The 21,081-nt window shown below is 41.8% G+C and overlaps 1 protein-coding gene across 9 annotated transcripts in view; it reads left to right on the top strand.

Moving 5' to 3' along the window:
• Wnk (Wnk kinase) overlaps positions 1–21,081 on the top strand; it is a 1,618,425-nt gene that overhangs the window by 967,622 nt on the left and 629,722 nt on the right. For 8 of the 9 annotated variants that reach the window (XM_067757833.1, XM_067757832.1, XM_067757831.1 and 5 more), the window contains one exon: positions 19,673–20,830. The exons of the other annotated variant lie outside the window; for it this stretch is intronic. In XM_067757833.1, the coding sequence (XP_067613934.1) occupies positions 19,673–20,830 (1,158 nt within the window). The remainder of the gene's footprint in view (positions 1–19,672; positions 20,831–21,081) is intronic. 9 annotated transcript variants of the gene reach the window in all.

Genomic DNA, 21,081 nt, shown 5'->3' with positions numbered 1-21,081 from the left:
GGTACAAGCGTGAAATTACCAGGGCGAAGAGAAACTCATGGAAAAATTTCTGTACTTACATAGAGTGCTCCAACGAAACAGCAGGGTTGAAAAAATTCCTAGCAAGGGGAAACATAGTCCAGGGACTAATAAAGAAAGAGAACGGGGAATGGTCACGTAATAGTGAGGAATCCCTTGAGGTGCTTCTCGATACACATTTCCCATCGGGAGACGGTTTAGAAGAGCCAGCAGACATCACTGACACTTCGATCACGGAGCTAGTAGTGCCGGGCTTGTTGACCGATACCAAGATAGAATGGGCAGTGAAAACGTTTTCTAAGTATAAATCGCCGGGCCCAGACGGTTTATCCCCGGCCATGCTACAAGTTTCAGGTATGGCAGTCGTGGAATGGCTTAAAATAATATTCGATGGGTGCATAAGGCTGAATCATGTACCGCACTCTTGGAGAACTGCTCGTGTAGCTTTCCTACCAAAAGCCTGGAAGATCGGTCACGTGTATCCCAAAGACTATAGACCCATTTGCTTAACATCATTTCTGCTCAAAACCTTTGAGAGGCTGATAGATGTGTACATAAAGACCAACGTGGATGAAAAGCTGCTCTCCACAACACAACACGCGTACACCAAAGGCAAGTCGGTAGACACCGCATTGCATAGGGTGGTAATAAGTAAAGAGGAATCCCTGGAATATAAGGAGTATGCTCTAGTAGTCTTCTTGGACATTGCCGGGGCTTTCAATAATGTTTCAAAATGGGTGATTATGGATGGTCTTAATTACATTAAAGTACATCCTGCCTAATCAGATGGATCGGCTGCATGTTAAATTGCAGAAAGATTACATCGCTATGGGAATTGTACGAGGTCACGAAATCAGTGGATAGGGGCACGCCGCAGGGAGGGGTGCTATCACCTCTGCTGTGGACGCTGGTCATCAACCAACTGCTCAGGCGATTCGATGAGGGGCCCGTAAAACTTACGGCTTACGCAGATGACGTTGCAATTGTCATAAGTGGATATTGCCTTCCAACGATTAGTTCTTTGATGGATCGGGCGCTTCGGGATATTCGTACCTGGGCATCTAATGTCGGGTTGAAAGTCAATGCGGAGAAGACGGATATGGTCTTATTTACAAAGAGGTGCAAGGTCCCAAATTGGACCAGGCCTAAGTTAGGAGGGGTGACCATACAGGAGAAACCTTGCACAAAATATCTAGGAATTACCCAGACAGTAAGCTGTCATGGAAGCTCAACGTGGAGGAGAGGGTCAAGAAGGCCTCAACGGCACTCTATGCAAGTAAAAGAATGCTGGGGTGTACGTGGGGATTATCGCCCTCTCTTTCTCCGTGGGTTTTTACAGCGATTGTAAGCCCTATTCTATACTATGGAGTTCTTGTTTGGTGGAAAGCCATACAAAAAACAACATACCTCAAAAAATTAGAGGGGATATGCAGACTATCGATGCTTAGCATTACGGGAGCCCTGAAAATAACCCCGACGGCTACACTGTATGCCATTCTGCACATTCCACCTATAGACCTGGTAACAAAGAACATAGCATTAACAACCGCCACCAGGCTCGGTGCCGTGGGGCAGCTTGTGCGCCGACCATATTGCCACAGTAGTATAGAGTCATCAATCACAAGACGAACGGACTACCTGATTTCCTATCTGCGCTTCGAGGGAGATCTTAAGGCCACAATAGAGGTGGACGGTTGGCGCAAGCGTGCGGAAATGGCGTACGAGGCGATACATGTGTACACAGATGGTTCCAAAGTAGTGGAAGAAGTAGGGTCTGCGGTATAATGTGCTGATCCGGAAATAAGCAGATCCTACAGGCTGCCGGATTACTGTAGCGTTTTCCAAGCGGAAATATTATCCGTAACCAAAGCAGTAGAAACCCTGGAAGAGAATAGCTTAAGCTGCAACCGTGTTATCTTTTATATTGACAGTCAAGCAGCAATTAAGGCAATAATCTCGCATAGCACAGCATCTAAATGCGTGTTAGAGTGTAATCAGTTTCCGGAGAGAATCAGGACAGGGAGAAGCATACAACTTTATTGGGTCCCAGGGCATATGGGAATAGCGGACGAACTAGCTAAAAAGGGCGCATCCCTTGAAGCTTGCTCCGTAGACGTCCCAATTAGACTGGGCGAGATTAAGCGAAGACGAGAGGTGGACGTGATTGACCAAGCGGGAAAATCGTGGGTTCAAGCGCGGGGCTGTAAAGTCTCGAAGATTATGTGTAGGTCTTACAACCTTAGACTAACACAGTTGCTTCTATCACTAAAAAGAGAGGACTGTAGACTCATGACGGGTATTCTGACTAGACACTGCCTTCTGGCGTCACATGCCTTTAAATTAGGCTTGGTCAGTGATAGCGGATATAGGAAGTGCGGGTTGCAGGAGGAAACGATCGAGCACGTTCTGTGCTCGTGCCCTGCACTTGCCAGGCTAAGACTCCAGCTATTAGGAGTGATACAGCTGTCAGATCTAGAAGCAGCAAGTGGCATAAGTCCTAGGAAGCTTATAGTATTTGCCAAGAGGACGGAGTTATTTTATAACATAGGTCCTGGTTTTTGATAGGGTTTTTCAGTTTGGTCGTTAAAACAAACTTCTGGTAACACTACGGACCCAATCGGTCTACGTGAGGTCCTCACGTACCGGCCAGTTCAACCTAACCTAACCTTTACTCTCTTGACAACGATTAAGAGTTTTAGCATTTAGTTTGCCTTTATCTATGTGGCAGTTGTCTTTATGGAATAAGACACAACACAGCATTTGTTTGAATTTAAAAATAAACTATAGTGCCACAGTAGTATAGAGTCATCAATCACAAGACGAACGGACTACCTGATTCCCTATCTGCGCTTCGAGGGAAATCTTAAGGCCACAATAGAGGTGGACGGTTGGCGCAAGCGTGCGCATATGGCGTACGAGACGATACATGTGTACACAGATGGTTCCAAAGTAGTGGAAGGAGTAGGCTCTGCGGTATACTGTGCTGATCCGGAAATAAGCAGATCCTACAGGCTGCCGGATTACTGTAGCGTTTTCCAAGCGGAAATATTAGCCGTAACCAAAGCAGTAGAAACCCTGGAAGAGAATAGCTTAAGCTGCAACCTTGTTAGCTTTTATATTGACAGTCAAGCAGCAATTTAGGCAATAATCTCGCACAGCACAGCATCTAAATGCGTGTTAGAGTGTAAGCAGTTTCTGGAGAGAATCAGGACAGGGAGAAGCATACAACTATATTGGGTCCCAGGGCATATGGGAATGAAAAATCGGACGAACTAGCTAAAAAGGGCGCATCCCTTGAAGCTTGCTCCGTAGACGTCCCAATTAGACTGGGCGAGATTAAGCGAAGGCGAGAGGTGCACATGATCGACCAAGCGGGAAAGGCGTGGGTTCAAGCGCGGGGCTGTAAAGTTTCGAAGATTATGTGTAGGTCTTACAACCTTAGACTAACACAGTTGCTTCTATCATTAAAAAGAGAGGAATGTAGACTCATGACGGGTATTCTGACTGGACACTGCCTTCTGGCGTCACATGCCTTTAAATTAGGCTTGGTCAGTGATAGCAGATATAGGAAGTGCGGGTTGGAGGAGGAAACGATCGAGCACGTTCTGTGTCCGTGCCCTGCACTTACCAGGCTAAGACTCCAGCTATTAGGAGTGATACAGCTGTATGATCTAGAAGCAGCAAATGTCATAAGTCCTAGAAAGCTTCTAGTATTTGCCAAGAGAACGGAGTTATTTTATAACATAGGTCCTGGTATTTGATAGGGTTTTTCGGTTTGGTCGTTAAAATAAACTTCTGGTAACACTACGGACTCAATCTGTCTACGTGAGGTCCTCATGTACCGGCCAGTTCAACCTAACCTAACCTTTACTCTCTTGACAACGATTAAGAGTTTTAGCGTTTAGTTTGTCTTTATCTATGTGGCAGTTGTCTTTATGGAATAAGACACAACACAGCATTTGTTTGAATTTAAAAATAAATTATAGTCTGCGCACCATCCGGCAAAAGAGTCCAGATCAGAACCGTTAGAAATAGTTTGACAAATAAATAGTATTTTTTGTGAAATATATAGTTTTAGTGTTATATTTAAATCATTAAAGGGGAGGAGTGATGGGAAAACATAATGAGTAAAAGTGCTAAGTCAGGAGAAAAAATTTGTTTTGAGTGCGGAAATTGTGCTAAGTCATAAAATAGCTGCTGGGTTAGCATACATGATTTTTATTTATCTTTTTCAAAGCTTCTACACTCAAAAGTGTTGCAGCTAAGGTATCCCCATTCACAGTTTTGAAAGAAAGGTTATTTCAAAAATTATTCATTGTTTTCCGTCTCCTGTAAAATTCGTAAAAAGTGACTTAGCACATTTTCAAATTAAGCTAACGATATGTGTATCTCTTCTTTTAAACTATACCTACCCAAAAAGCAAAAATTTAATAGATCTAGTTTTTGCTGCGTAACAACGTAAGCCGGGTCCTTGGTATATATATATATGTAAAGTAAATCTCTTGAGTTTTTGCTATTTGGGTATAGTTTAAAAGAAGAGATACACATACATATGTCATGTATTTTTTCTGCTACCAAGGTAATAGTGTAATACCCTCTCTTGTATGAAATGCAAACACTTTTAAAGTCGTTAGCGTTATAAACGATTTATTAATGAACAACTTTGAAAGAAAACAAAACGCAAAAAATAACAATTCAAATAACACCAGGTACTTAAATAAATCGAGTGCTCAGTCTAATATCACTCTGTTTCTAAACGCTTTTCAAAAACGCCCCACCTCAAAACTCTTTTTAAAAACACCCTACCACAAAATTTTTTTTTTAAAAACGCCCTATCTCAGACTTTGATTGAAGAACGCCCCATCTCAGAATTTATCTCAGCTAAAAATGTATTGAATTTATACCGAGATTAAACAAATTTTGAAATAGGGCGTTCTCCAAATACCTTCTGATGTGCTTAAATATCTGCCATTCAAAAAATTTTGCACTTCGTCCTTATTATCTTGAACGGAAAATGTCGATGCGTCGCTACCTTTGTTGACATACTTACAAATATATTTTATTGCTTGCGCTGAATGAAAGTACTCTACATTTATGTGAGCGGTGAAACATCTGGAAATAACGGGGCAATATGGAACGATCCATCGGTTGTCGACGTTGTCCCATTAGAAAGTACATGGGTATAGCCACCGTCCGCTGAAGACCTTCGTCTTTATTTTGGATATCCATCTTCCCCGGCCTGCATACAACATCGGATTTCGGTTTTTATTTGGAATTTCCGCTGATATAATGCGATCCATGTCATCGGGAAGAATTTTATCTATTAGCCAAATTAAAATATGCGCGTGAGGTAAAGCTCGCTTTTGCCATTCAACAGTAAACATATGGCATATAACTTTTCCAAAAATATCTTGTTTTGTAATTAAAGTCATGAGTTGGTGTAGTTTGATATGGAATACTCTTGACACAATGTCATGGCGCTTACTTGGTCGTTGATTAGGAAATAATTCGTGTTTGATTTCACTCCACTCTGGATTGCATGTGAATGTTATAAATAAGTCAGGCCTTCCATAATGACGGGCATAAAAGGGGGCGTATTGTGTACGTTCATGCAAATATCGAGGCGATCCAGTAAATGAAGACGGCAAAATTACTAACTGACCAATATTTTCAGGATTGCAATCCTCGTTAGCAGCATCCCTTAGATGTATATAACTATTTGCACGCAACGTATTTTGGTGTGCTCTTATAAAATTCAACCTTTTGGTCATCATTTTAGCAGTCATGTCCACACAGTATCGGTTGAAGGGATATCCATATCTATAAAGCGCATTAAAGCTATTTTCTCTAATCATAATTTTATATGCATACAATTGCATACATGAAACTGTTTTTGTGTGTTAGGTGCCCCACTGCTTGGAGAAGTTTGCGGTATATTTATACTGTAACCGTCTTCACCATTTAAAAATATGATGGGGTGTTGCAAGGGGTCATATGAAGGATGAATTTCTGACACACGATGGAGTGTGTTATCGTGTTATCGACCAGCATTTTCGTCAACTATCAATACTGCGACCTCGCCTTTTATTCGTATTAGATGGCATACGCTCCATAGAAGTCATAAAACTTCTAACATACACTTTATTTTCAAGCAGAATCTCTTGAATTAATTTCAAAATATCTCGTTTAAGGGTTGGTGCAGCATTTTGGCTCAACGAAAGCTGCTGCTCGTGGGAATAAAAATATATTTGTAAAAGTTTTGGAACCATGTTGGGCGGTGGTAATAAACTTCCAATAGTATGGTACACTTGTCCAAGTTGGCATGGAATTACCTTCTCTAATTTCATTACCGGCAAACGAAGACATAGCGGAACAACCATTGTATTTTCTTATATTTTTTTTTAAATGACTGGACGACGTTATGCTCTCCTGTAAGCAGCGCTTTGATTGCTGGCGGAGGCTCACCGATATCACTTAATTTGACATGACTCTTACTACAGCACATACCTGGTGTTTCATTTGGCCACTTCCTAGCCTTACAAAAAACGCAAATTTCACTTATGCGGCCAATGAAAAGTAGAGAGTTTTCCATATAATTAAGATATGGTTTGGAGTTAAATGCTGACTTCAGACCAATCGCCCTTTGCCTGTTGTTCAATGCCCGCAACCTTTCATTTTAACTCTTCCCTTTGTTCCAGAAAGCATCATACTTCGCTAATAAAAATCAGAATTGAAAATAAAGTAAAGAGAGGTAGAGACAGAAAGAGCGCGTTTATTATTTTCTTAAGCTACATATATATGTGTTGCTTTGTTTGTAGCAAATCAATACCAAAGCAAATCACATTTTGGATTTGCATATAATGTGTGTTTCTAACCAACTTTACTACATACATAAGTACATATGTGTTGCTTTGTACGGAATTGACTGTTTTAATTTTCAGTGGTTGTCGCAAAACAATAACAGAGCAAAACACTCGTGCCATTGCCAAGAGCGAAATGACGTACTCTCTTTGGCTGTGAGTATATGTGTCTCTTCACAAACACACAGCTGTGTTGATACTACCGACTGTTTTGTTTTTATTTATAATTTTCTTTAATCGGGTTTTCAGTCAAAATAATTGGAAAAACGCCTTTATTATTTCATTGCCGACGTTTCGATCGTTTATTGTGGTCTTCTTCAGGGCTTAAAAATCTCTGCGTTCTTCTTCGTCAGGTGTTTCTTTATATATACGTGTTTTTAAATAAAACATAGTCACTTTAATGCTCAATTAGGTTAGGTTAGGTTAGAGTGGCCACCGGTGCGATCACCAGTGCACTTAGGCCCATAAAGGTCCCGTTGTGATACCACGTGGATCTCTCCCCTACTCAAACCAACAGGTCGATTTAGCAAACGTCAGGAATTTCTTAGGTCCCAAGTTAACCAGATCACAAAGATCGTCAAAGAAAGGAGATCCCAGAGATTTCTTCCTCTTGTGCCAAAGCGCCGGACAATCGCACAGAAAATGCTTGACTGTTTCTATCTCCTCTTCGCCTTTGCAGCTTCTGCAGTAATCATTATAGGGAGCACCCAGCCGTTGTGCATGCCTCCCGATTGCTATGTGGCCGGTTATAAGTCCAACCACCGGAGATATGTCCCCCCTTCCAAGAAGAAGGAGACGTCTCGTGCGTCTCACGTCCCATTCAGGCCACACGAGCTTAGTGTTGTAGTAGGATTCAAGATTGCTCCATCTCACACCCGCTTCCCTAAGGAAAATCCCTTTAGTGAGTTTACACGTAGCGAGCGGCATGTTCAATCCCTTCCAAGACGACGAAAACGGAACGGGTATGCCCCTCTTGCAAGTTCGTTAGCCATCTCATTTCCCGGTACATCCGAGTATCCAGGCACCCATACCAGACTAAGGGAAGTTTACTCAGCGATCTCGTTGAGAGATTTGCGGCACTTCTCTACTGCCCTGGACTTACATGAGACCGATCCAAGTGCTTTTAGTGCAGCCTGGCTGTCAGAGTAAATACAAATTTGGTTATAGCCGTGAACAGCATTTCTCAGGTGCTCGACAGCCTCGTTAATAGCACCCACCTCCGCCTGAAAGACGCTGCAATGATCGGGTAGGCTAAAGGATAGATTCCACCCTAGTTGAGGTGCAAAGGCACCGTTACTACCTTATTATCCAGTTTGGAGCCGTCAGTATATATCTGCAGCCTATCGATCAGGTCCGGCGGCTCCCTCAACCAATAAACCCTGTCCGGGATAACAACCTCCTACTTCATATCGAAAAAGACAGTCGGAGCCCAATAGTCCGACGAAGGTGAATCCATATTCTTAAGGATGGCTGCATGCCCATCCACATTATCTCTCTAGTCGGATAACTCTCGCAGCCGCAGAACAGAAAAAGCCGCACATTTCTTGGCCATTAAATCTATTGGAAACACATTAAAAATAGTGTCCAGCGTCTCCGCAGGGGTGGTGCGCAGTGCACCCTCCACGCAGACTAGAGCACTTCTTTGTACCTTCTGGAGTGCCCGTAGGTTTGATTTAGTATCTAGGCTCGTCCACCAGACCAATGCCCCTTATAAAAGGATTGGTCTAACCACAGCAGTGTAGAGCCATAGGTTAATATCCGGTGATAGTCCCCATCTTCGCGCAACAGCAACCCTACAGCTGTACAGTGCCACCGTTGCTTTTTTCACATGCCTCTGAGCGTTTTCCCTCCAGGATAGTTTCCTATCCAAAATTACTCCTAGGTATTTGGCAAAGTCCCTCAGCGTCAGGGTAGTACCTGCTAGCACCGGCAGCTGCAACGCAGGTATCTTATGGTGAACATAACCAGTTAAGTTTTGGCTGAATTGGCTGATAGACCTTTACTCCTGGTCGAGTTCTCCACCAGTCTCAGCTTAGTTTGCATTATATCGCAAAGTGTCTGCTACCTACCATCTACCTACCAGCGCAAGGTCATCAGCACATGCGATTACCTTGCTGCAACCATCCTTCTAAAGAAGAACCAACAGCTCATTAAGTGTGGCAACCCATAGAAATGAAGAAAGTACCCACCCTGTAGGGTGCCTCTTCGTATGTGTTTGACCACCGTTGAGCCTGCCAGGTTAGCATGAACCTTTCTTCGCAACAGTAACCGCTGAATAAGTTTCACTAGCCGCGGGTCGGCCCCCAAGCCGATTAGTGCATCAGTTATCGCAGAGGGCGTAACGTTGTTGATAGCTCCCTCAAGGTCGAGAAAAGCTATGAGTGTGAAATCCTTGTACGCCAGGGATTTCTCGAGTGTAGAGTCCATTAATCTCTCAAGTATCTTCAACTGGAAGGATGTCACACAAATCGGTCTGAAGTCTTTAGTGGTCACGTGACAAGTCCTTCCAGCTTTTGGTATAAAGGTGACCCTCGAATCGTTCCAACCCTGTGGAATATGGTTAAGAGCACAAACTCCTTTGAAAATGTTATATAACTACAAAGAACTTAGCGCGATTGTTTGCTGGAGTTGTACCGGAGCCAACCCATCCGGCCCTGGTGCGTTGAAAGGCTTGAACGACATTATAGCCCATTTAATTTTACCCATAGTAATGAACTGCCCCTCATACGGTTCTCCAGTATGAGTCTCCCTCCAGTTCATTACTTCATCACTAGCGCCCTGAAAGTGCGTACTCAGGAGCAGGCAAAGGTTGCTCTTCGCTGAATCCATCTATGTCCCATCAGATCCTTGCAGGCATCCCGGGACACTTTTTGGAGCAGCAGAGAGCACCATTCTGAGCCTAGATCCCTCAGACACCGTCTCCATTTCGCTACAAAACTTCCGCCAAGACGTCCTCTTCGACGACCTTCGCAGTTTCTTATAATCCCCGAGAATCATTTTGTATTAGTCCTATCTTTCAGCCTCCCTGGAGGCTTAAGCAAGATTGAATGCTTTCCGACAAGCCTTGCGTGGTTTATCTAGGTCCGCGTTCCACCACGGTGGTTTGTTCTTACCCCTAGACTTCTTTCTTGGACAGGCCTTATCAAGAGCCTCCCCGCATGCCTTCGTATACGAGTGAACCATATTATCCAGCTCTGCAGAGTTCTGGGGAATATGAACACTAAATCCTGAGAGCCTCTTTTTAAGTTTTTCACTGTAGATATGCCAGTTGGCGTTTTTAAGGTCTCTATCCCAGACAGTTTTGACCGCCACCTCGCCAAGGCCGAAGCGGACAAATCTATGATCCGAAAAAGAGTGGTCACGAAGCACCATCCGATTTTTTATCAGAGTTTCCCCGCTGACCGAGATCAGGGTGACGTCCAGAACCTTCTGTCTGCTCTTAGTTACAAACGTGAGTGCCGAACCCCTATTACAAATCTTAAAGTTATGATAAATAACAAAATCAAAGAGTGACTCACCCCTTTCGTTCGTGTCTCCAATGCCCCACGCTTCGTGGTGCGCATTGGCATCTCCCGCTAGTAGGGCCCTTCGCATCCAGAGCTATCTTGCTGACTAGCTCAGTCGGAGCCGACTTCTCGCGAGGAAAGTAAAAGGACGTCAGTGTTACATCAGTACCACTGAACGTCAACGTCATAATTGTAGCATCCACGTCGTTAAACTGGGGTAGAAAAAGAAAATTTAGTTCAGATCTTACCAAGATGCAAGCTCTCGGTTTCCCAAGGCTCTTGGATAAGGGCTATATCAGCCGCCCCACTGGAAAACTGGAGCAGTAGCGCAGCAGATGCTGCTTTACAATGGTGGGGTTTTATTTGAAGGACCCGCACTAGGCTGAGCGCCGACCACGTCCACCACTGTCAAGTCGCCGTCTTCATCAGACATTGGCTCCTCTCCAGTGTAACCTCTAAGCGTGTCCGGCGTTAGCGAGGAGATCGAAGACCCGTTCCCGCCCAATGTGTCATCCATCGGACTGATCCTGTTTGGTTCTGCGTCCTCCTCCTCCTCGCTCTCCGCTTTTTCTGGCTCTATTTCCAGCGCCGGATCATAGGCCGCATTTAGGTCGTTGGAGTAAACCTTAATCTTCACGGTGTCGAACCCGAATTTAATTGCGCCATTCGCGCGCTCCAAAAAAGGCGGTGACTCTTTGTATAGTAGGAGTATCGCCTGACGTGTCGCCCTGGTGCTATGCTTCAGCTTCAGGACTCCAACTAGAGCAATGTAGCTCTGGGTTGAAGATCCATATGACCTCAAGGACTCCCTCCGGATCATCCGGCTTGGATGGAATCCATACCCTAGCTCGCGGCCTAGGTGGGATGTCCTTGAAGTAGACATCCCTGAGCATCGCACCAGGGAAGAACTCCCCCAACCTAGCCACCGCCTTTTTGTAGAAGTCCGCTGACCTCTGGTCATCGCAGGCCACAAACTTGACTTGCCCCTTGTACCAACCCACCTCTTTGCAAGCAGGTGGAAGTCCAAGGTTCTCCCTTACCAAGGCGACTGAAGAACTGGCCATTTCGGTCCTTATCCAGTCCTATTTCTCCTTGAAGATCTGCTCCTTCTCAGGATTAGATTCAAAGACTCCTACAAGGATGCTACTTTTAGCAACCTCTGAGAAGGAGGGGCCTTTGACTCTAAGCCTCTTAGGAGCATTTTGCGCAATATCCATCGAACGATTGCGCTTACCGGAAGCCTATTCCTTCACCGGAGCATACTTCTTAAAATCAGGGACGATGGTTTTCGCCCACTCAATTTCTGGCCGCAACTCCTCAACGTCCCCAGGCAACGCCATGGAGAACATGTTGGGGGCGTTTGCCAACCTTTTCAGGATGCGTATAGCCACCTACCTATGCCTACTGCGCATCTATGAGGGAGGTGGCCTATCCTTCCTTTGGGTGTACGCCAATAGCACTAATGGCACTGATTCCTTAACTTAGCTAGCACTCCCCTAACGGGGTTTCTGTAGTAACTATTACCAGCCGGCACCCTCTAGGAGGGTTCAGTCTAAGGATTTTCGCCAACCAATGCTCAATTAAGAAAACGGAAATTCTCATTTGAGTTTTAAACATAAATAGTTGGTTGTCTATTGAAAATAGTAATTTTAAATTGTAAAATAATTTCCGTTTTCTTAATTGAGCATTAAAGTGACTATGTTTTATTTATGTGGGATTAACGTGCGCGACTAACTTGACAAGTAGATACCGACCTTACTAATGCAACCCTTACGCATGTAGAGTAGAACCACCGAACACCGCCAATTTACTTTGACAAGACGAACGAAGGACGATCAAAGTCATTGTTAATAAAACCGCCATCAAGCGAAGTTGTTTAAAACTGTTTCATGTAAAACCGTGTTGTGAGCCAATTAAATATATATAAACTAATGTAATTTTGATCATGTGCAATCAAACAGCACATTAAAACAGCACAAAGAACTACAAGCTGTGTTTTAATTAAAGATCCCACAAAGTGGTGTCAAAAGTGGCACGAGTCCATAAGAACTCTCAAAGATCTGATTATATGAATGTGCATATTTTAAGTTTTGTGGCTTGACGTATGTACACATACATTTTTGTACGTGCAAAGTGGAAGCTCATATAAAATCGCCAAAACCCACAAATCTGAGAATCCTAACGGTAAAATAAATTTACACTAGAAACAGCGGCACAGTTATAATTGCACCAACATTTATAACCGCAGTAGCTACAAAGAAAGCCAGCAGCAGAGGCGCCAACGTCAAGCAGCATCGGGCACAGGCGAGTGTTAGCACAACAGCAAAGCAATCAACAGCAGAAGTAACAACAACATATATATCCAGCAGACGGTAACGAGTGACGAAATAAATGCAAAGAATTTTACTGTATGTATGTACTTTGAATTTTATATGTATTTGGAAATATCGTACTGCTTTGCTTTTACGTATGTGAGTCAAAGGCAAAGAAATAAAATTTGGTCGTTATTATTGGAAACTATTTGAAGCATTTCAGTACGCCAGCGAGAACAATTTTAGCATAAGTATTTGATAGAGCATTTAGAATATTTCGTGCAACAAAATCTGTCCATACTTTAATAATTGCGATGTAGTAGAGTGCGTAACATTATCATTACATACAATTTAAAGATTTTAAACTATTCAAATTTCTTACAAAACGTATATGTATAAATTTTAATAATTTTGATTTTCCAATAAATTGTAAGACATGGACCGCGACGAAATACTTAGATTAACCGTCGATAGTTTGAAGGAAAACCTGACTGAATTGGGGATGTCGACGAACGGGCGTAAAGCCACATTACAAAACAGACTTTTAGAGCACTTCGGCCTGAATGTTAGCAATGGTCAGGAATCGGATGATAATGATACTCTATGTCAACATAGTGTGCGCGAGGTCGTAGTTGAAAGATCGATGTTCACTCTTCGCTACATCGAAGATTCAATGACGTCATTCACCGGGTCTGGTCAACCAAGTTTCGAACAATGGTTAGGGGATTTCCAAAATAACGCAGAAGCTGTCAGGTGGAATGAATTACAGAAATTTATTTATGCGAAACAACTCCTTAAAGGGGCTGCCAAAATTTTTATCCGTAGCCAAGCTGGAATAAGCAACTGGAGTTCATTAAAACTCGCTTTCGGTCGAGAGTTAGGAGCCACCTTATCGTCCATCGAGGTGTATCGTATCCTACGAAACCGCCGAAACCAGCCTGGCGGGGACCTGCGAAAATATCTGTACGTATTAATGTAGATCGGTAAGCCAATAAGCCTGGACGACTCAAGTCTTGTCGAGTATTTCATCGAGGGTGTACAAGATTCTCGAACTAACAAGAGCAGCCTTTATCAAGCGAAAACCATCGACGTGTTAAAAGAGCACATCAAGGTATACGAGAAGATCCGTTCGAGCAAAGCCCAGACTGCGAGTGGGAATTATGTAAAACCAACGTCTTCAAACAGGGATTCACATAATTCAACCACGACTAGGAAAGGGTGTTATAATTGCGGCGATCAATCTCACTTTGCCAGAAATTGCCCAAGCAAGCGGGTAAATTGTTTTAAATGTGGCAAGGAGGGTCATAAAGCCAACGAATGCGGAGGCGCGGCGAAAGAGGTGAAGGCTGAGAAAAGCTCAGCGAACTTGATGGCAATTAGACAGAGTGGTCTAATTTTTAAAGATGTATTTTTCAGCGCGTCTAATCAAACAATTTCAGCACTCGTCGACACTGGGTCGGACCTGTGCCTAATGCGTCACGACACCCTGTTAATGCTACAATTAGATTTCGAGTTGAGTAAAGAAAAGCGGCGGTTGTTAGGCATCAGCAATAGTATGTTAACGACGAGGGGCAGTTTCACGCTCCCCATGTGTATTGACAGAATTTCTCTGGACATAACCTTCCACGTCGTACAAGAGCGAGATTTAAGCTATTCGATAGTGATAGGCAATGATGTCCTCAAACACGTTGACCTTATTGTAACAGAAGATGGAGCCATGTTTAGAGAGAAGATGATAGAAGATGCACACAAACTTAAGGCAGTGGCTGGTAATTACGAAGGTGTTGGGCAATTCGAGCAAAGTTCGGGCGAAAGTACAGCGGCGCGCAAGGTAGAGGCTGATGATTGCGCAAGTGCTCGTCCCGTTGATTCGATTGCAGAAGGTGTGAATGCGGTCTATGAGGCAATAAAAAATGCAGTTAGGAAACTTAAAGAGAAAGAGTTTTCTAAGGTTCCATGTAAGAGTGAGGAGATGCGAGACGATGTCCGTGGACATAGTGGAAGTGCACAGACTTCGAGCGAGATGAGTACATGTGAACGAGAAGTGGAGCAGGTGAGACGGCGTGAAGGTAGTTCGCCTGGGAGTTGCAAGGGGTGTTCGGAGACTTATGTTTGGTAGCGGAGAAAAAGCTAGACAGCGGGTATGAGATTGATCTATCACATTTAATCGCGACATTAGCAAGGGAGGTACGGAGTTTAGTAGCAGCCTACAAGCCAGCTAAGAACTCGGTATCGCCAGTAGCGTTGAAAATCCTTCTGACGGACGACGTGCCGGTGTACGTACGACCAAGGAGAATGTCATACGCAGATCGACAAGTGGTAGATAATCAAGTAGCAGCATGGTTAGATGAAGGGATCATACGACCTAGCAACTCAAATTATGCATCACCAGTTGTTATCGTAACGAAAAAAGATGGAAGCAAACGATTCTGTTGCGACTACCGACGTCTCAATGAAAAGATCATCCGCGATAACTTCCCGATGCCTATGATTGATGATGTCATCGAACAGCTCCTGGGAGCCAATATATTCTCTACGGTTGATCTCACGAACGGGTTCTTTCATGTGCCTGTTGAGGAAGACTCGAGGAAATACACATCCTTCGTAACGCATGGTGGCCAGTTCGAGTTCTTGTATGTACCGTTTGGTATATCCAATTCACCGGCAGTGTTCTCGAGGTTCGTGGCTGCAGTCTTGAAAGATCTGATGCGTAGTGGAACAGTCAAGGTGTACATAGATGACTTGATTATTCCCTCCAAGGATGAAGTCGAGGGCAACCGGAAACTGAGACAGGTGTTGGAGGTTGCTGAGGTGAACGGTTTGCAAGTGAAATGCAGGAATTGCCAGTTCCTGAGGAGGAAGGTCGAATTCCTCGGATACGTCATTACCAACAATACCATACGCCCCTCTGAAGCAAAGACTAGCGCGATTAGGAACTTTCCAGTGCCAAGTGATAAGAAGTCCTTACAACGTTTCCTTGGCTTTACGTCCTATTTTCGAAGATTCGTCGATAACTATGCGGTAACCGCAAAACCCCTATCCGACTTACTCCGAAGTTCGCGTTACAGGACGAGCAACTAGTGGCATTCCAGCAATTAAAAGCAGCCCTTACATCTTCTCCGGTATTGAAACTATATAATCCACGAGCGATCACGGAGGTGCACACCGATGCGAGTATGGTAGGTTATGGCGCAGTGATTGTGCAGAAGGACGCCAAGGACCAGGAGTTCCACACAATCCAGTTTCAAGAAGCTATCAAGCTGAGACGCGCAGGCAAATTTGTCTCTGTATTTACACTTCGTGGTGAGGTGTTTGGAAGAGTTACCAAAGAGTCCGTAGCAGTGAAAATATCAACGAATGATGATTTAAAACTTTACTGCTGACTATCAGCCGTATGCGTATGCAGTATATTTTACTTAGTTTTAACTTTTGTATGTTTACTTTATATTTGTTTATGCATATATATACTCCGTATTTTCCTACATGTAAAAATGTTCCGTTTAAGTTTCTTTAATCTTAGTTTTTGTTTTTTCCTTTCGCCTGTTTTCTCTTTCGTGACTTTGTTTGTTTGTATGGTTGCTTTTGTTTACATTACTCATTATTACCCTTAGCAGCAAGTTATGTGGTGCGGGCGACAGCAATCTTGCCATGATAAACATATTATGTCAGCAAAGCAATGGTTTTAATATTGTGCATTTTAATGCTGGAAGTTTAAACGCCGAGAAAGTAGATTTTATAAGATATGTGTTTGAAAACTCATGTGTTGATGTCATTTGCGTGTCGGAGACGTGGCTTCTTGAGAATCTTGATGATAGGCACTTTAATATTAATAACTACAAATTGTTTCGAAATGATAGGGTGGGTAGGAAAGGAGGTGGCGTAGCAGTTTATTGTAGGAGTCACATTAACGTGAAACTCATTTGCAAGTCGGTGGATTCGAGCATTGAATACTTGTTTGTCGAGGTGCACGATTTTTCTACGAAAGTCCTTGTATCTTGTGTTTATAGTCCCCACAAAACCAACAGCCCTGATATGTTATTTGCTACAGCTTAATAGTTTGTGGAGACTTCAATGTTAATCTGCTTGTTCGTGACTCATATAGTAATAGTATGTTAAATTATGTATCTGGTGCTGGTCTAAGTGTTGTCAATAACAATCTGCCAACCAGGATTGGTGTTAATTGTTGTCCTAGTCTTCTGGATTATTTTATTGTTTCTGACCCTTCAAGAGTTTTAAAATTTGACCAGATGCCATTTTTATCAGACCATGACCTTATTGTTTGTTCCTTAGATATACAATTTAACAGCTGTGATACTGGTAGTACCTTTAGTTTTACGGATTACCGCTTACTTGACTATAATGCTTTGTGTTCTAATTTGTCCTGTGTTAATTGGAGTGATTGTTGGTTACTAGTTTCTGCTGATGAAAAACTTGAGTTCCTTAACAGCAAAATCGTTAATGCCTTTAACATACATGTGCCTATTCGCTCAAGTAGACCTAGAAATGTTTCGTGTCCGTGGTTTAATGGCCAAGTTCAAGCGGTAATAAAATCACGTAGTAGGGCATACCAATCGTGGAGGAGGAGTAAAAGTAATGTTGCATGGCTTGCCTATAAAGCTGTCAGAAATATCGCTACTAAGATAATAAGAAACGAAAAAAGTAGATTTTTTACCTCAGGGCTAAACCCTTCGCTACCTCCAAAAACTCTTTGGCGTAATCTAAAAAGCTTGCGAGTATATGGAAAGGACAAACATGTATGCGAACTAAATGCTGGCACCCTTAATGATGCGTTTGTGAGTAGTCCTGCGGGCGCTGTAAGTCCTGCTGCACCTTTTCCAAATGCTTATGGGCGCTACTGTGGAAAAAATTTTGAGATCAGGGCGGTATCCGAATGCGACGTGGTAAGGTGCTTACTTAAAGTTAAATCCAATGCCATCGGGGTTGATGGTATACCAATAAAATTTCTAAAAATTATTCTACAATTTATACTGAGTACCTTAACAAACATCATCAACCATTGCATCACAACTTCTCGGTTTCCTGAATCGTGGAAATGTGCTGTAGTAAGACCCGTCCCGAAGAAACGGCTTGCAAACTCGATCCGAGATTATCGACCCATTAGCATATTGCCCGCGCTGTCGAAAGTTTTTGAAAGGCTGCTAGCAGAACAAATAATTTTGCATATTTCTAGAAATAACCTCTTATCACCACACCAATCGGGCTTTAGAGACAAGCATAGTTGTACAACGGCACTACTTAAAATTCTTGATGACATACGCATACCTTTTGATAAAAACCAACTAACTCTGCTTTGTCTGTTAGATTTTTCTAAAGCTTATAAACTTAAAACATATTTTGGATTTGCCTACAGTGCTTTCTTGGGCCTTTGTTATTCAGTATTTTCGTAAACGATATCTTTTCGGTTTGTCAGCACATGAAAATGCACGCATATGCAGATGACATACAATTATATTTGTCTTGTAGTTTCACGGACGTAGCCAACCTCTGTCTTAAAGTAAATAATGATTTATTGTCAGTACAGAGCTGGGCCAAAAATAATGGTCTCTGCCTTAATGCAACTAAATCGTTCATCTTGCCCATTTCGAAGAATAGGTCCGTTGATGCCCTTGCCTCACCAATATACATATAAGCCGTGTTGGCTTTACAAATTGTTTCTAGAATTAAAAATTTGGGTTTCGTTATCAACTCTAATCTAACTTGTGAAGACCACATCAATACAGTCATGGGTAAAGTGTATACCACTATGCGCAATCTTAGGCAATCCGCACCTTACACACCTCCGCATATTAGAAGAAAACTGGCCCTACAGCTTCTTTTGCCAATAATAAACTATTCAGAGCTCGTTTATAATAAGTTGGACTCATGTTCTGCACACAAAGTTGAGGTCGCCTTTAATCATGTAACTCGTTACATTTTCGGGTTACGAAAATTTGATCATATTTCGGCTTGGAGGTCTAAGCTATTAGGATGTAACATATTTGACTACCAAAAAGCTAGAAGTGTGATTTTTTTGTACCGCTTGATTGTCACAAAATCACCAGCATATCTTTTTGAGAAATTGACATTCACTAGGTCTCCCAGGACGAGTAATCTAGTTGTGCCTAACTTTAAATTCGTTGCTTCGGCAAGGCTGTTTTTCGTCAACATCGTACGTATTTGGAACTCTATCCCAGCTGCAATTAGGAATAATGTAAACCAAAGCAACTACAAACATATTATTTTCAGTTATTTTTCTGGTCAACAAACTTACGTTGGGAATTTATTTTATTTTTATCTTATCTTAATCTAATTTAACCAAAATTTAAAATTTAAAAAATTAAAAATTTAAAGTTTTGTAGTATTGTTTTGATATGCTTGTTTTCTAGCATCTTTTATTTATTTATTTATATACAAACATTCATATTTATTTAATCATACATATTTTAATTCATATATTTATTTATTTTTTCCATATCGGTAACATGTACTTAAATACTCTGACTTACTTTACGTTATATTGAGTTTTTATGTATATGAATCCATTTTGTCGTTATGAATTATGTTTGTTGTACTACAAAATACAATTTGTCTTACTGTACTAATGTATATTCTCTGAATAAATGAAATGAAAACTTTAAAAGCTGCAATTATAGCATACAACGATAATAATAAAGGCCATGATTTTTCTAATGACGCTCTTCACAAATTAAGAGAATATGAGTGAGGGAGATGAGTTTTCACTGAGAATCATTTCATGGCAGAAATACACTCGGGGTGTTTGACAAATCAAAGATTATCAGATGAAATTCAGTTGTTCAACATGACTTGTATATTTTTGAGATGGACCCCTAGTAGTCATTTACTAGTAAGTGGTATATGTTATCTCTATTCAAAACGTATATAATATTCTATAGTACAATTTATAATCAAATTCAAATTCATATTTTTTAAAATTCAAATATTTAACAATTTTTAGCGTGATGACCTTTCGACTGACTTGTCTAAAATATATGAGGCTAACATATTGGTTACTGAACCATTCTCCAAAAGCTTTGGTTCTCTCCCTATTGCAAAAATTAGCTATCTTCTTAAATCATCTTTGCCATCGACTATGGAGGAATGTATTAATGAGCCACCATTAGCCCAGGACACGTCGTATGTAGAACGCACAGAATTAGGGGGCAGTAATAACAATGCTAACGTAGCAAATGCAATAGTAACAATATTAACGCCACCATCTGCTACAACAGCTCCAGAAATGACAAACAGTAGCGAAAACTTGAATGAATCTGGATCAGATTCGCGAAAAACCAGCACTGCTTCTGAGTATACATCGCTGTCGTCTGATTACACACCTGATAATACTATTACATCATCAGCATCGGTCTTTACAATGGATCATCCAGGAAATGATGACAAGATCGAATCAGAAATATGCTTGGAAATGGTGTGTCAATCTAAAACAGGTATTGAACTTGCTAGAAATAGAAAGAGTGTTGAAAATATTCCCAAAATTGTACATCGAGATATAGACTGGTCGACCGCAGAAAGACCTTACAAAACAAATACTAATAAAGAGAACACTGAAAATTTATTACACCAATTTAGTCTCTCTAAAACCTTAGAAAAATCGATATCGGCTTCACTCCCAGGACGAAAAATTTCACGATTTCTCGTTAATCCTGTCATTTCATCACATGACGGCTCAGTGAATGTTACCGAAATTACATTGGCAAAGCCAAAGTCAGAAACCTTCGCAGAAACACAAGGTAACACTATTTTAGGTGGTCACCATCCCGATTCACATAATGGAACTAACGGCACGAAAAATAATACTTTATCGAGTCCTAGTGCAACAGTAATTATAAATCCTGTACCTGTACCGACCGTAACTCCCAGCGCCGTAACTTCTACTACGCATCCAATATTAACTGTCGCAAATAATTCAACTAATAACACTTTGGAACAGTTAAAAATAGAGTTGGAAAATATAACACATGCTCATGCTTTTGCTACTTCAGTTGTTACTTCACTTAATAGCACCAACGATGAAATTAATGAGCTGCCAACTCAAACAATAGTCGCCGTGATGTCATCTATGCCCACACCCCTACATGAGCAGAATTCAGAAGAGGTAGTATGATATCTATATATACATGTATTTTAATGCATAAGGAATCGCAAATAACAGTTTATTATTTTAATTAAAACGGCTGTTGCATGTCGGCACTTTAAATTTCTTCATTTAACAATATCGGTACCTCTGGTTTCTGCTTCCCTCAGAGAACAACAGTTTTGTGTGCAAAATAAAACTATTTCTTCGCCAACGAGGATAATCTATTACCGAAAATATATAAATTTCGTTCTGTTAATTAAGGATGAGAC

The sequence above is a fragment of the Eurosta solidaginis genome, chromosome X (assembly GCF_040869045.1).
Source record: "Eurosta solidaginis isolate ZX-2024a chromosome X, ASM4086904v1, whole genome shotgun sequence".
Classification (NCBI taxonomy): domain Eukaryota; kingdom Metazoa; phylum Arthropoda; class Insecta; order Diptera; family Tephritidae; genus Eurosta; species Eurosta solidaginis.
This window is presented reverse-complemented; position numbering and strand designations above follow the sequence as displayed.